This window comes from Ixodes scapularis, unplaced genomic scaffold, assembly GCF_016920785.2.
Source record: "Ixodes scapularis isolate PalLabHiFi unplaced genomic scaffold, ASM1692078v2 PGA_scaffold13__105_contigs__length_92229423, whole genome shotgun sequence".
NCBI lineage: Eukaryota > Metazoa > Arthropoda > Arachnida > Ixodida > Ixodidae > Ixodes > Ixodes scapularis.
This window is the reverse complement of record NW_024609839.1, coordinates 53,851,630-53,869,052: the sequence shown is the minus strand read 5'-3', so window position 1 is coordinate 53,869,052 and position 17,423 is coordinate 53,851,630. Positions and strand designations below refer to the sequence as shown.

The following is a 17,423-nucleotide window of genomic DNA, read 5'->3' as shown; positions in this document are numbered from 1 at the left end:
CAACGTACACCGTGTATTTTTATGACGCATAAGAAGTACGAGTGCGGCATTAAAGAATCGGCAAACCGGCACACGCCGATTGGCATGCGCAGAGACGACACATTGAGCTAATTCGGCGATTTCTTCGAAGGGGTTCGTTCTGGGGACCTTTTAAGTGCCCGTGTATTAAAAGGTTTACTTCGTTTTATTCTTTTTCTTTTTAAATCAACACGTAAGTGTTATGTTTAGAAGAGGTTCTATCGAGTATAGAAGCCAAAGATGCAGACCTTAGCAAGCGACCTCATTCTATCGGGGGGATTATTGACTGCGACGTTATGACGTGGTTCATTAACGTCGTAATGCGCCTAACAAAAAAACAAAAAAAAACGGAAGAAAAAAGGCGTACAGTTTATATCTGGAGCTTCCAATTTTGAGATGGGATTTCGAGATTTCTTGGAGGAGCACGCGCGCCAGCGCACGCAGAGGTTTATGAATCAGAGCGACACACTTGCGTTAAGGAAGAGGAGCCACGGGGGGAACGCCGTCCAAAAATATCCTTCAATCCGCCATCCCCGTCCGTATCCACTTGCTAATGCCGCGCTGCAAAGGGACTGCGGAAAATGAAACACTTATAATGCCCACTCTCGTATTCTCACGCCGGTTTGTATAAAACTAAGGCGCGTCAGGAGTGCAGATATGTGTGCGTGTGTATGTGTGTGTGTGCGTGTGCGTGTGTGCGTGTGCGTGCGTGCGTGTGTTTGTGTGTGTGCGTGCGCGCGCATGTGTGTGTGTGTGTGTGTTTGTTTCTGCCGTGACACTGCCACGGAAGAAACACCGTAACCGTGACACTGTCAGAAGAAATTTGAGCTTGTAGTCACAGGCTTGTGGCTCCGGCTCGATTCAGTTTCGGTTGCTGACAACTTTAGGAACTTCTTGCTTGCTGATTGATTCTCGGGCATTCTAACGGGCTGATGCAGCAATTTCATTGGCTGCGGATTGATAAGGAGATCCTCGGAAATCGCCACGCCCTCCGTTTCCTAAACTGTTAAAAAATCTAGAGCAACTACTTCTTACGCGCAGTTCTTGGGACAGCCAATCGCTGCAATCCACGGAGCGAACCTAAAAAATGAAACTAAAAGAAATAAAAAAAATTTGAATCTAAAAGTATATTATTGCCAAATTTATGGCATTGAACGTCGTAATAAGTGGCACAACGCAAACTGTTGTATTATTATTATTAATTTGAGAGATGGCCCAAGTAAAAGCGAAATCAAAATCGGGTGAAAATGAGTAGTCGGCTCACTTTCGGTGTGCCGTCGAGAATTTGTTTTACTGCTATTTTTTGTATGTTGTTGCCTGTCAGACTTGTTTTCGTATTGAGGGGCAATGGACCATAGCCTTTTCCAGTCACCAATGTTTGTTTACCTCAGGCCGTTAGCGAACAAGCCCCGTTTCGGCCAAGGTCACCATCGGCCAAGGCACCGAGTTGCTAAGACAGGGCCATCGTTCGCTGTTTAAAAAGAAATAGCAAATGATTTCAAAAACAGGGTGCCCTTCCTTTCGGGGGTGGGCAATCTTTCGGCATATTGCGGTAAACATATTTTTAACCTCTTTAATCCCCGAGCTCTCTCCGTACAGTGATGTGATTGGCCCTTTCAAGAGCTTTCCAGCACAGTAGGCACTCCTGTTTTTTTTGTTTTTTTTTGTGTGTGTGTGTATGGCAAGCGTTCTTCATGCACCAATCTTCTTGTTTTTTGTGTGTGTGTGTGTGTTTTGTGTGTGCAGTGTTTAGAAAGTTTGGCGTAGCAGGCAACTCGTGCTTGCTTGCAACCCAAAGGGAATTTGGAGTATCCCCACTCGAAGTTGCCAGAAACTACCACCAGGCGGCGATTCCCACACTTCTCGGCGTCGATAGCAGTTGCTCGAAAGAAGCAGGAAACGTAAATTTTTATTTTCCTTCCTGACTAACAAAATATAGTGAACGTTTCAACTGTTTTGTTTTTTGTTCTTTTTTTTTTAAGGCGATGTTTGCTAAATTTATTTCAGTGCGTGTTATCTGTGCTTTTTGCTCACCAGCTGCAAGCTCCCATAAAGGCGCGCGGGAAGTTATTTCTAGTTATTTGTACGATATATTTTACAATACCACCAGTCCTGTTAGGGCCAGAGCAGTAGTGGAAAATACAAGTAAGAGAAGGTGTTTTAGGGCTTGGAAACAAAAGTATTATTAAGGAAATATAGAAACGCATAAGGGTAGTTGAAATGTTGAAAAGAAGGAAACGGTTCACGTCAAAAAATATCAGTTAAGACTCTCCTTATTTTGTTTAAAATGCGGTTTAGCAAAATAGAAAAAAAAGAAGCCTAGGTAGTTTATTGATTTGGAGAAGATTTATTTTTAATCTCGGGGTGCTCTTTCGATTGACTCGAAAATGGAACTCCGACGAGGACTTTGAGCTTGATTTTGTCGCTCACATTTACGATTGTGGTTTCTGCTAGCTGCGGTCGATTAGTTCCATTCGAAGATAGTTACGGACCTCACTTTAAACCAACCTTGCCGTCTTCAATTGGAAACTTTAGTTATAACCCTTGTTTTATTTGCGCTCTGCCTTGAGTGATTGATATCTCTTGATACAAACTCCAAGACTGGGTTGGCAGATAATTAAAAAAAAAAAAGTATACCTAGGGCGTAGGATTTTCCGCGTTTATTTATATGGGAAATTCTAGATAATACTTGTGTTTATTTGTCTTTGTTTTCTATCAGAGTATTTTGGTGATCCGTTTCGTACGGACGCTGAAAACGTTAATTAACGGCAGAAAATTGAAGGGAAAACTTAAAGCTGAAGTACAACAGAGGATGGTCTCGATAAAAGCAGTTCAAACTGAAGCAAGAAATGTGGAGATTTTTTTCCGTTTATATTTTATTACACTAGCATATATTTATTGGTGATTTTCGGTTTCAATTGATTTTCTATTTTTGACACGGACGGATGTTTATTGGTGATTTTCGGATAAAAATTGGAGAGTCCGCGACAAGCAAATACCATCTGTGCGTACTGCGCTTCACCCATTTCCCTTAGCTTTGTACAAAATTATTTTGTTGCGCCGCCAATAATTCCACAAATTATTCTCCGTGTTAGAATTCTTAACATATATATTGCAAAAAGCATGAACTTGCGAGTCAGATAATTAAAAACAATGCCAGAAACAAAAAACAAAAAAACACACGTTATCTACCGTTTTCCGCACACACAAGATTACCGAGCTCAAAGTGCAATCCTACAAACTCAAGAGTATTGGGGCGGTGGTAGGATTAGTGGTAGAGTGTTTCAGCCATAGCCTCCTCTATACCCCCAGAGCCTGGCGGTTCGATGACGGAGCCACAGAGTTCCCTGTCGCAGATTTGGAGCGCGAGGATCTTGTAGCACAGAGCATTTCTCGGGGAGTCTTGTATTTAGCGCACAGCCTTTGCAGCTGCGAGGACTAAAAACATTTTTTTGAAAACCCGACGAGAAAAGAAGCGGTAGCCTGAAGAACGCGAGAAGCACGAGCGGACATTCCATCGCTCGGGACAAGTGTGTTTCGGCGTCTCGCCGCAGCGGGGCGCCCGTTACATGACTCTTGTCTGCCGCTCTACCTTTTCACTTCCTGCTGCCGCGTCTCGAGGCAATCTGCCAGGGTTTGTCAGTACAGAGGAGGTTAGGGTTTCAGCGAACCGCAGTTTGGAGCACGTGGAGAAAAAAGACATACACGAACGACATAGTCACTCACTGAACAAAACGAAATAATATTCCGCGAAAAATCTTCGACTTTCGTGCTATGATATGTTTTCAGCGCCATGTCTGCTTGTGTCTGCCATAAATTTCGCACTGTGTCCCCAGTTCTGTTGTGCCCGGTTTGTGTAAACTTTGTTTTGAAATCTGTTAGTTTGTTTTTAGTTTTTGTTTGTTGTTAATTTTTAACCTTAGTTAGTTCTTTGATGCCATTGTATCATTGTATTCGTTCGTATTTTTCTCACCCCCCCCCCCCCCCCCCACGTTATACGTTCGAACGAACGTCTTTGAGGCGAATAAAACTTGAACTTGAACTTGAAGCTCGCACTGCAGGGCTCGAAGATTGAGTATATACAAAAGCTGCTAGCTTACCGTCCACCCATCAATCGTTCCAACCAGAGTACGGTGGTCTGACGTCCGCTTGCTCTCCGCCTCCCCTTCTCCCTCACTTTCTACCCGTATAGTATAGGTGTCATTTCTTACGTAATCGTAATAGCCCATTCCAGAGTGCAGTCTGGAGAGCAGAGAGCACAGCCTTGGCTTTTAAAAATGAGTAATAATAACAGTAAAAACCACAATTAAGGTTGTAAAAAAAAACTACGCTATCATAAGGTCCAGCATATACGCTATGCCACCGACAGGCAGTAGATTGTTGCCGTTTAGTGCATGGTGTTGGCGGAGTGTTTTCACATAGAAGATTGTACGCGCAGTTGTCGACACAAACCATAGTTCTCCATACAAACATATGGAGATGCCAATCTTCTGTTTATTAAAATTTGTTCCAGTGTCTTCATTATAAGGGATGGTTGACACCAAGTTGCATCTTTGTATTTCGTCTTAATATTCTTCTAGATATTGTCCAATCAAAATCTGTAAATTGTCGTGTCCTCGTTTCCTTCTCCGCCAATTAAAACCAATTCTTAAAATAGTCCGCGATTATCTTCTTAAGCTGAGGTAAGCTAATTTTTTTTTGCAAATAAGGGGAGAGATGGGCTGCTCACGCAATCATTGTAAAGCCTGGCGATATGCTTTGCTTCAATTATCTCTCTAGGTTGTTGGTTGTTGTTTCGGTCTAGCACTGTGAAACTACGTAGTTGAACCTCACACCCGCAACCCCGGCCAGTGCAGACCCAGATGTCCTGAGCTGGCTCTAGTAATGTTATTCTGGTGTTCGCGAAGTCGATCGTTGAGGCACCGTCCATCCTCGCCAGCATAGCGTTCTTCACGGGAGAGGGGAATTGAGTACACGACATCTTCTGTGCACTGGACCGAACTGGTTTTGTGATTCTTAGTGCAGCTCTCTGATCGGTTTGGAGAAGCACGAAACAAGTTTTGGTCTTGACGATGAAACGAAGACAAAGTACAAAGAGTTGTGAGTTCAGCACTGTGTGTGTGTTTTGTGTCTGTAATCGAGTGAGTTCGTGTTTGTGAGACACTTATGCGCTGTGAAGTCGGAACCCTCGGGTGCCTCAGAGGGCCGCCTTGCGAAACGTGATCCGCCTTTTGCTTTGATTTATTGGTATTCAGTTGACCCTCTGACAGGAAACAGAAGGTCCGCCCTAAAAAGACACTTTTGAGTGAAAAGTGAGGTCGGCATGACTCATAGGCTCCCCCCTCTTTTAATCTTTTCCTTCTTTTGCGAAATTTATAGTTTCAAGTCTCGCCACCTATTTTACTATTTTTTTTCTTCTTTTTCACACTAAAGCCAGGTGTTCTTCGTCGGCGCGACGCGAGATTTGCATGCCCATTTCTCGTTTCGTGTTTTTCCTCCTGGCTTCGTTGTCTTTTTGAACCCCGGTTCAGTGTAAAAATAAGAAATGAAAAACTCGAGTTCGTTACTTCATGTTTGAGTCACCCTATTTGTTATATTTTCTTTTAGTGTATCTCTTGTGCGTGTGTGTGCCCACTGAGCTTAAAAAACTCGACGTGAAAGAAAAAAAAGAAAAATCTAAATTTATAAAAAAAAGGAAAAATATTAAACATCCGGGCTGCCCCCCTCTTAATCTGGAGTGCATTATGAATGAAGGAGGTCTGCGGAAATAGGCCTCCTCCTCCTCCTCCTATCGCGACGATATGGCAGTGGTCCTGGCTTTGCATGCTTCGAGGTTCTTGTCCATTGATCCCCGCGGCGGCCAGGCAAAGGTCAACAGTTTCATCGCGGGTAAAGCGGTAAGCTCTCGGTCGTCGTAGATTCTCTCGAATCCTGACATCGCGCGCCGTACGTCTTTCCGAAAATATCAAAGGAAGGAGTTAATTTGGATCAACCTAATCCGCACCTCGATGACCTTATTGACATGCAAATGAAGATAGAAGACGTGTTGGATGCGACTTTATGCAAAAACAACGGCGAAAAAAAGAAAAAACGAATAACCACTATACTTCGTTCACCCCTAAGCTTAGAGTGCGGTGGAAGCTACGTGCTCGTCGGACTTGTCATGCGCCTTTTCTTTCGCCACGTGATCGCGCTCCCCTCTAGATTTCCCCACTAAATTTAGCGGGGAATTTTTTTCATCGAATTTAGCGGGAAATGTAGCGAAAATTTTTCGCTAAATGGGAGGGGAGCAGGAGAGGAAAAGGGGAGTGGAGAAGGGCATACTCTTTCCTCCGTACCCTCCCTTCCTCCTCCTTAAGAGCTGCGCTCTAATTTGACATTAGAGAGAATTGTAAACGACTTTCTTTTTTTTTTTCTTCTCATCTTCCCGTTGAATGTGATAGTGAAGAAGCGGGTCGATTGGTTGAGGCTGTTCCTTCAATGAACCTGTATGGATAGACGGATGAATATGTCTGAACCCCCTTAACCGGGCGGTGGCTTGCGCCACCTATCTAGAACTTATATTAATGCGTCAGCATTATTACCCACGTGACAGGAAAAAGTTGACGGCGCCCCTGTGTGGACAAAACAACAAAACAGCCAAAAAGGAAGCGGGCCGCCTAGAAAGGGAGAGGGCAGTGAAAGACAAAGGCAGGAGTACAGTCGGGAGGGAGGCGACATCTCGGGGTTGAAGCCAATGCGTGCGCGTATGCTGGAGCGAGTCTGAACTCGTAGTTGTGCGGAGCCGGTATGCCTTGCTTTGTGCTACAAAAGGAAGTGCGAACCAAGTACTAGCGCCGGTCCAAGTAGGCGGCGGACGAAGGCAGATTGTCAGCGGAGGAGGCGGGCTGCCGAAACCGGTGAACAGCGAAAGCAGCGTCAGGCACCGGATGCCGCTGCTCAGCCTGGGAGGTGGGGAGCACGAGACAGAGGAGCGGAGGCAGCACCGATGTAGACATGGGGGGTGTCTCGGAGCCCGAAAGGAGACAGCGAAACTCCGCTACCAGAGTTGCCCCCGTAACCGACGTGATAAACCTTTATGTAGTCCTCTTCTACCCGTTCAGGCGCCAGGTAGGCGTTCTGGACAACGAGAACAAAAGAGGGTACAAACATTCACGGCTTATAAAAAAAAAAACGCAACGCGGGGCTTTTTAAAACGCAGTCACTCCGCGCGTACATCATACAAAAGATGTCGCTGCCGACATGGCGATTGAAGTATCCGTCGACACGTTTTAGGCATATTGGAAGCATGTTTTCATCACGCAAGTGTATGATTTGATATTGTCTGCATGCCGTTTTAAATCACGAAATGCTTCTTAACCCCCCCCCCCCCTCCCTTCAAATCCAACGATGTTGTCCCTCCATATATCTTCCGTTAAAAGTTTTGAGGGGAAAGTGGCGACAAGGTGGCGTCACGTGACTTATACACCTTGGGGGAAACTGACGGCACGGGGCCTATACGTCGGCTGAGTTTCCCGGCTAAATTTGACTTGGAAATGTAGTGGGAAATTCACGTCGCGTGACCTGTGTGCACAAATTCGGTTTCCCGCTAAATTTAGCAGGAAAATTCGCGTCTCGCGGCCCATACACCGATCCAGTTTCCCCGATAAACTTAGCAAGGTTACCGGATAGTTGTACTGGTCACGCAACGTTAGGTTTCCTCAAAATTTAACGAGGGAACTGGATTGACGGGGTCCAGTTCACAAGACATGAATTTTTCCGCTTAATTTAGCGGATAACTGAACATATACGTCAAGCGACATGCCCGATTACCTCATTGATACCCTATATACATTTGATGCACTCTAAAACTTCATAAAATTTGCCGCAATTGTTGTTGTTGTTGTTGTTTTTACGACCAATGTGGTAAGGGCCGTCCGAGCAAGGAAGAAACACGCCTCAGACGGTTGGAAGTTTTAGGGAACCATTTTCGCATATTCGATATGGTACGATGGGCACACCGCTACGAAGTGCGCATATGAAAATCTTCTGTGCTAGCGCATGCGCAATGCGCACCAGAGGGCTCATCGTACCGTATCCAATGTGCAAAAACGGTTCCCTAAAACTCCCCACTGTCTGCAGACTGTTTTGTGACAATTTGCGTAACCTTTATAATCCATGCTCCCCGTGTCATTTTTTTTTTTTTGAAGCATAGGACATGACTGCAGCCTGTTTGACATCGAACCTCGTCTCGATTTGCTACAAACAACTAAAGCCACGGCGAGTGAAACTTCAAAGGTCACGGAGACGCTTGAGAGCTCGTCCACCCAACCCTAATTCTCCCTACACATTTCTTCTTTTTATTTTTTTTTTTTCCCTTCTAAAGGATGAGTGGTCTCTGTCTCTCTCATTGGCTCTCGTACAAGACTCGTGTTCCGCGGTCGTCGTTAGTTGAAACTGTGCGGCCAGTCGGTTCGCTCGACCGAGCAGAGACACTCGAGGTTGGCTACGGATTAAGCTTGGCTTCGGTAATCCTCGACTCGGGTCTCAGCGGCCAGTCAGTGAGCGGGGACGTCCCTTTTCTTAGAACGCCGGTACGGAGGAATTCGTGTCCCGCGAGAGGCTCGTTTGTTTCTCTTGTGTGCGTACCGCGGACATCGATACTTGTTCGCTGTCTTGAACGACTCTGTGTACAACATCAGCCAGCAACGAAGTAACGTAGGTGGCTAAGGTTGGGTAAATACGGTGGTCTTACCCGAAAGGCCAGCGACTTTTAGTCAGACCTTACCTATACTGAGAGTAATATATTCCTTTTCGCCACTTTACTGGAGCTTTTTTTTTATGAGTTGGGTAAAGATGCAACAAAAATGATAAAAAATGTTTTAATACACAAAATTTAGACATATTCCCTAGCTACATCTCCATGCAGGTTAAGGCACTTACCATTCCCTAGCTACACCGTGCAGGTTAAAGCACTTATCATAACATGACACAAAGTCTAACAATACCCTCCTCAAAAAAAAGGGGGAAAATAAGGTTGCCGGCGGTGTTTCGAGTTATTTGTCATGCGTCAAGAAGACGTCACAAACGTTCTTCCCTTGTATCATCTGTTATGCACTTTCGTTCGTTTTGCCCGAAACACCCTGCACTTTCCTCCATGAAGATTACACGGCTACGGTGGTTCAATAGACTCTTTTTTTCAAAATCACGTCGAGCAACCTCGGCAGTCGCCATTTTCTGGTCACGAAGCGTGTGATTGGATCCGAGTCGTCGGCATACGCTGACGCTAGCCTCGTGCCCAATACACATGCTCAGAGTATAGGCGTCCCAACAATGGCGGACTCGGCAAATCGGTCCGGCAGATACTGGAGTGCGCGCACTTCTGAAAAGGGTTTAGTAACTCAAACCTTTGTATCATATTTTGCCGTAGAGTGAACGTCGCCGAATCGAACGGTTGTGTTTGATGACGCGCCTTTAGCCCATCGCCATCTTTGCAGGCCAGCCAACGGAGCCCGGCCCGTTGCCGGCATCATGGCGAACACGAGCCTCCTGCTGGACAGCCTTCTCTCGGAGAAGAACTACAACCGACAGTTCAGGCCCGGTTTCGGAGGTAAGCCCCAAATATTGCTAGTGTTCCCCTCGATGATGATGATTGGGCTTTTATGGCGCACAAGCAACTTGGGCCATATTGCACTCGTGCTATGCCAACAACTCTCCACAATGTTCATAATCCGGGTTAAGTAGTTGCTTCACACGCATTCGCGTTGGGGTTGGATTAATCGCGTCACAACTGCACGTAACCACGTACCACGAGGGGAGAGACTGGCGCCACCTCTCGGGTATGCGGAGAGCAAGCCGTCTGCTTCTTGCGCAGGAGTAGCGGTGACGTCACAAAGACGCCGAGTTCTGATTGGCTCTGGTTGGAAGGATAGCGGGTAGACCTCAAAGCAAGCTGCCTTTACATCTACCCCCTATCCTTCAGTCGGAACCAATCATATAGATCGGTGTATTCACGTCACCTCAGCCCCTCCAAAAGAAGCAGCCCAACTTGCGCTCCGCGCACCTCTGGAACGCTATTGTTGTCTGCGTGTATTTTACGCGTCATTCATTCTCCGTGTTCTTCAAATAATTCTGAAAATGTTATGACAGACCATTTCATAAACGTTGCGCGGATTTCAAATCAGTTCATTTTATCATATCTCAAAGGCACTTTAAATGAAATGCATTACACGAGGAGGGAGGGGATCTAGTAAACAAATTCAAACAGCAATAGCTATACCGTATAACAGGGTGATCCCGCGAATGTTGTCTAAACTTCACTCTATAAATTCCCGCAGACTTGAGGTGTTTCAAGGCTGGCCAATGGATGGTGCCAGTGCGCAAATATCTGCTTTTGTCGTAAGCTTTTTACGAGCCGACGTAGCGGAGTAGACCGCATTAAAATGCAAATGATTGAACTAGCCTTCACCCAAAACGTGTGGCCTCTGCAAATGGACAAAAACGGAGGGACTTAATAATTTTAGGGGAAATCTCCCAAAATGGAAACAAAATTTATGAAGAAAAAAAATGGACTTAGACCTGAAATGGAGCGCAACACGCGCCCTGGAGACGGCTGACTTGGGCGCCGAAATAATCCGCCCGTTCCGCGACACACTGTAATGCCCCTGAGCTACTCGAACGCACCATAGAGCAACTTTCTAGTTTTCCCCATTCTATCTATTTATGTTTTTAAACTTGCGGGAAGGTCAACCGCGCACGGGGACACCCAACCGGAACGGGGTTTGGGGAACGACGAGGCGTGCAAAGTAAAGCGGGAGTCCCGAATCACGTGCAGTGCTCCGTAGCTGCGCGCTGTGCTCGAAGTCCAGTCGGCGGCGGCGGCGGAGACTCCCCCTCCCCCCCGGTAAAAATATTAGTCATAAAAAAACTGACGCCTAGCATTCAGAGCGTGACCTCGAGGCCAACGGTACACCGCGGTCACGTCGTCCGTGTCCCGCGCCGCTGGCCGTCGAAAAACAACGGGCACTTCGCTGCCGCCGCCAGCGCCGGGACTCTGTTTATGTTGTGCAAGGTTTCTTTTGTTTTTGTGTCTGTGCGCGTCTTTTTTTTTTCTCTCTCTCTCTCGTTTGCATTGTCGTTTTGACAAGTTCTATTGGGTGGCGTTTACTTTTTTTTTTATGTTCGAGCTGTTCGCGGCCACGTTTTAAGGCCAGTTCACACACTTGTGTTTATTGCAACCACCGGGGATGCAACCTGGTGCGTTGTGAAGCCTTGTGCTCCTTTGTGATCGCTTACGAGCAAAGAATACACTGGCGCCATCTATCGGAGAGGCCTGGCACCATCAAACGGGTAGACCTCAGAAAAGGTACAAGCTCCGATGAGATGAATCTTCTTTAAAAAGTTCATCTCTGAATAGCCTTCACATTTCTGTACCCGACAAGGATAATAGAAAATATCAAACTTTTCTTTGCGTGTTTTTATTATGACTCACACTCACAATATTTTACTATAGTGAATGCACCGCCTAAAGTCATCTTTCCGAAAAGAATCATTGCACTCAAATTATTGACTTATACGAATTTTTTTTTTACTCCTGAACAGCGCTGGGGAACACCCCGTCGAAGGAAATCCGTAGACCTTGAAACCCCCGTCTTTCTAACGAACAGACAGCGATACTGATAGCTCGATCTGGAGCTTTTAATTCCGCCTTTAATCTCCCGTTCCATCTGAGCTGGCAGGTAATCGCGGCACAAGCTGCGCTCTTTGTGTCGGGGTTGAGCAAGCTGACAAAGGGAATGGAGAACTAAGGGCCCGGGCCTGCGCTGAGGCTAAATTTGCACCGCGCGCACAAACGCCTCACTGCATTCCTTGTTGTGTCTTTGAGTCTCTTCTCTAAGTCACCGTCCCGTGCCCTTGGCCCCGTCTCGATCCTCGTCGTTTCGGACGAGCGGGATTTCGTTGTGCGACGACAGGGTGGCTCCATCCCACGTCCGTACCGGTTGGCCTAACCTTGGAAGTGCGTACGGAAGCACTTGCACATTACCATCTGCATAAAGCGCGACAACTACCGCGACGGACTGGAGTTTGATCCTAGCCGCTGTTTGCTTTTTTCTTCCTTTTTTTTTCGCGAACAAAGTTTGATGTTTAAATTGCCACGTAATTGGTCGAATGCCCTAAATAAATCGTTTTACACACGCAACTCGCCTGCATCCCTTCCGTCGAAAAATCTGACGGCACGCTGGTCCTCCTAAATTGTAAGGCCCCGTCCGCATTGCTAATACATCGTACAAAATACAGTCTGCATACACCGTCCGAGGTGGAGGAGAGGGGGGAGGTGATAGGGTGAGAAAATTGGCTTAGAAGGGCGGGAGGAATCATATGTTTGTCTTTTTAGGCTTAGGCTAGGTGGGGGCGCAAGCTACCGACCGTTACAAAGGGTATAGCCATTAACATTCATCCATCCGTGTCTTGTGTGGCGGTGCTGTCACCTTAGTCGTACAATAAACCGTCTGCAGACGTGTCCAAAGCACACATATATGTGTAAAGCAAACATGCTTGGAGCATGAGTGAGACGGGTCCACGGATGATTCGGCGCTCATGTATGCGGCGAACGTGTCTTTTTTTTACATGATGTACGCGGCAGTGTCTTCGGAAGTGTCGTGTCAAAGCCTCCTCCTATATACTGAAAAGGCCTGGCAGGTTGCCGCGAGATGCGGCCGCTGAAATAGAAAAGGTGGAGGGGCAGACAACGGATGAGAGGAGTGCCACTTGACTGGCGCCCCGCTGCGGCGAGACGCCGAAACACACCTCTCCCGACAAAACGAGTGTGTTTCGGGTCCTCGCCGCTGCACAAGCTGTGCGCTGACGTCCAGGTTCCCCGGGAAATGGCGCTTTGATGCTCTGTGCTACCAGATCCTCGCGCTCGAAGTCTGCGACCGAGCACTCCTATGGCTCCGTCGTCGAACTGCCAGGCTTTGTGAGTATAGAGGAGGCTACGGGGGTGTGCTTGTTTAGACAGCCGTACGTTAGTGGGCCCCAAACGGGTGCTTGTGGTGTCTCGGCTGTAGACGAACAGTTTAGCCCGTGGAGTATAGAACCACTATTCTGGGGGGTCTTTAAGTGCCATCGCGCAGTATAAATAAATATACAAGCAGCTTATTTTCAGTTCCCATTGCAGGTAAGGCTGGGGCCGAGAATAAAAGCCGCTATAGATAGCTGGACAAGCTCTCGGCCCCAGGGACGTTCTGCATCAGTCACGGTTAACATTCACATAAAACACAACAGGTATTCAATCACAGAGCAAACACATTCAACCAATATCAATCACCCTGTAAATTTTTAAGTAATATAAATATACCAGATCTACGTTTACATAAGAAATAGAAATACATGCACATGAGGAGGAATTGCCGCATTAACAACTTATCCGAGAACGTATAGCTACTTCATAGAAATATATGCAGAACCAAAGATTAGTACAATATGTCAAGGCAATACATGACGGTACGGAATTCATTTAAACTAAATTTATCTATATCAATATTGTGAAAATTAGTAAATTGAGAAGTTTTAGGACTCGGCAGGCTAACATTTGTTTGCAGAAATCTAATCGACAAGTTGATAAATTTGCCAGTAATCGGGGCTACGAGTTCAATATGTAAAAACATGTTTTTATTAATTTGATAATTTTACCAAGGAGGAGGTGTTATGTTGCAGTTATTTTTAAGCCGTGGGTAGTCTATAGCAATATAAATTTTTGGAGGAACAAAGTATAAATTTTGATTAAGTGTTTTGTATGCGACAAATATGGTGCATTCGCAATTGTTCCTTACATTCGTTTTTTAACTAAGTGTATTTTTTTCAAGTTTGTTATTATAGATGTATTCTAGACTAAGGAATAGTAATTTGAATGAGAATAATATAGCGATTCATATAGCAAGAATTTAATTTTGTTGAGGTATATGCCGGTGCCGGCATATCAGCCTTACAAACTTAGCTTTTTATTTAGATATGCAATATAATGGTTCCAGCACATATTATAAGAAAAACTACACCAAGTGTTTTAAAACCATCTGCAAATCCGATGTCAACTAAGTTTAATGGTATCCTACATATTGATGGGAGAGTTATATGTTTTGTCCAAAATATACCACCTTTAGTTTTGTTAGTATTTATTTTTAAGACGTTCCTGTCGGTTCATGATGGTATTTTATGTAATTATAATTTTTTTTTTACACTAGCTGCTCCACATTATCAGCAGCATAAAGAAGTGTTGTATGATGTGCATGCATTAAAACTTGAGTAGATTGGACAATATTTACTATATCATTTACATGGACGTTAAAAAGAAATGGGCCTAAAATACGCCCATGTGGTACCCCTGAAAAAACTGGTTTTATATTTGAACAAAGTTACCGGAACACACATATTGTTTCCGATTTTCAAGATGTAGTAGACACAAGGCTTGCCCATGAACACCATAAAATTCGAGTTTTTGTAATAATAATTCATGGTTTAAATAATCGAAAGCTGTAGTAAAATCAATATCAACCGGCAGGACAAGTTCCTTATCCTCTAAACTGCGCAAGATAAATTATTTTTCTTCGGGTAAAGCATGGTTCAGTAAAACGATTTTTCTTTTCTTTTTTTTTTTTAATTTAAGCTGCGACCTTGTGATGAGTTGATACTCGTCGAAATAGTTTGATGATCTTACATTAATACGTTTTTTAAGCCCTTTTGAAAGCACGGGAGGTACTAAAAAATCACAACAGTTATTAATGTAATTCTTATCACCTTCTTTATGCAGTACAGAAACTTTCACAATCTGCATACATTTTGAAAATATACCTGCAGATAAACTTAAGTTAAATAGATAAGTTAAACAATGCACGACTAAGTCTAAAACATATTTTACGGGTGTAATTTGCATATCATTCACATCTCTACTGCATGTATTATTTAAGTTCATAAATACATTGAACACTTTCGGAATCGTTATCGGGATCCAAGGATATTGAATTGAAGTTTCTATATTTAATATACCCGCAAGCGTTATCATCGTAAGATAGTGGCACACAACCGCACGTACGACAGCTCGAATGCCCCGTCCAGATCAAAACGCACAGGAATGGGAATCGAACCTTCGCAGTATATCCTGGAAGCTGGCAGCGTGAACTTTCATTCCTATATATAGCAAATCAATCAAATTTGGGGGTTTTACATGCCAAACCTACGACGGGCATCTGGCACGCCCCAGCGGAGGACTGAGGATTCATTTCGACCACCTGGGGATCTTTTTACGTGCAACCGAAAGCTCGGTTACACGGCGCCTTCTCCGCAATAAGCCTCCGTCAGATTGCGGGCACCTCGGTCGGGATTTGAACCCGCCACCTGGGGACCCGTAGGCCGGCGCTCTCGCCTCGGAGTCACCGAGGCGGCACCTATATATAGCGTTCCAAGCTCTGGTGCTGCGCTAACAAACGTGACCACCGATCGCTCCGCTCTAACTGCGAAAAGCCTTTACACACTGATATTGTAGTGAGTGCGCAGGCGAGCTGGTGGAAATTAACCATTCTGATGTTAGCCTGAGACTGAGGCAGGAAAAGATGAAGTTTCAAAGTAGAAGAAAAAGGAACAGTCGAGGATACGTCTCTATGACATACCACATACGGTTTAAAACTGTCCTCCTGATGCTGTTCCAAATGATGTAGTCCCTGTGCCGCTTGAAATCACCTCCCACCAGGAGCTCCCAAAGTCTTTCGGAAGCGCTGCGTATTTCTTTGATCCGGTGACTTGAGGCTTCTCTGTACGCCTTGAGGATCCTCTTCTTGCCGCTCCAATGGCCCCCCGACGCTGACAGATGTTTGAATGCAGCTGGGTCCACGAACCTTTTTCGGAGGCAGATGCCGAAATCCGAAAGACTTTGGGAGCTCCTGGTGGGAGGTGATTTCAAGCGGCACAGGGACTACATCATTTGGAACAGCATCAGGAGGACAGTTTTCAACCGTATGTGGTATGTCAAACGAAGGCATGTTCTGGTTATAGAGACGTATCCTCGACTGTTCCTTTTTCTTCTACTTTGAAACTTCATCTTTTCCTGCCTCAGTCTCAGGCTAACATCAGAACCTTTACACACGCCGGCATTTTTTTTTTTTTTTTTTTTTTTTGGGGGGGGGGGGGGGGGGGGGGGGGGGACAGCGTTTTGGCGCTATTAAGACCCGTTTCTCAAAGTGTGAGAGAGGGGACCACAAAAAGAGGTAGACACGTCATCCAGTATCATCTAGGGGCTACATGTCATCTAACTGATTGATTATTGATTATTGGGGGTTTAATGGCGCAAGAGCAACTTAGGCCGTATTGCGCCAATACATGTCATCTAACAAAGCCATATATTCAAAAACTTTGAATTTCAAATGTAAACTTGAATAATCGTTAAAAGCTACTCAACTCTAAAACTACATACCATATATATATATATATATATATATATATATATATATATATATATATATATATATATATATATACATATAACAAACTTTATAATGGAAGATATCAATTTCAAGAGACAAGCCAACACTACACTAAAGAAAATTTCTTACAAACTAACTTTTACCCCAGGCAAGAACGGAATCTAAGAAAAAGGCGACCAGCAGTAACCTGTCGTCTTTGTGTCTTTACTGTCCTTGTTTTGTTGCGCTTTGTAACCTTTTAAATCAGTATGAACCCAACTCGCCCAAACACAAGATTTAATTAAAAACACCCAACTGCAAAGATGCACACTGTCGATGGCCTAGGAAGACTCAAAAGTGGTGGGTAGGGAGGGGGGTTTGGACCAGCTCCATTCTCCAGGCTTCCTTAGCTTTTTAGATCAAAAATCTAAAAATGCCATCTCATGAAAAGACTCCATCCTTGGTTAGGAGAGCCGTGGACTAGTTTCTTGGCTCGGAGCTTCTCCTAGCTTACCATCCTGAACCAACACCACAACCAATGGCAATTGGAAGACCCACAACAAGATCAGGGGTAGTGAGCGAGTTTCCTTCCCTGGACTTCCTTTAAAAACCAAAGGCAAACAGTCACCATTAGAGAAGACCCCAAACAACAGGTTATGAGGACCTCATACCACTTCCAGGTTCTGGGCTTCCCATTCAAAATAATGAGAGTATCAATAACAAAAGTGAACGAAAAATTATGTACTCTCAATTCAACAGTTTTCAGAAATGGACAACAAAAACCATCAGTGAAAAAAAGAAAAAAAAGAGGTTGATGTCTCTTTACAGCACCTCAAGACCCATCACCAACAACCAACAACGTACGAAAAAAAAAGTCATGCTGATGAAAACGACTAAATATTTAGTGTCGGTTTCAAGACATAACCTCATACCTTCCAATCCCCCCCCCCCCCCTCCCCCAGAAAAACAAAAACA

At 44.9% G+C, this 17,423-nt stretch overlaps 1 protein-coding gene across 1 annotated transcript in view; it reads left to right on the top strand.

Annotated features, from left to right (window-relative positions):
* The window catches only part of LOC8035839 (gamma-aminobutyric acid receptor subunit alpha-6), a 94,933-nt gene that overhangs the window by 23,168 nt on the left and 54,342 nt on the right, over positions 1–17,423 (top strand). Inside the window, exon 2 of the mRNA XM_042289903.1 lies at positions 9,495–9,607. Coding sequence (XP_042145837.1) covers positions 9,495–9,607 — 113 coding nt within the window. The remainder of the gene's footprint in view (positions 1–9,494; positions 9,608–17,423) is intronic.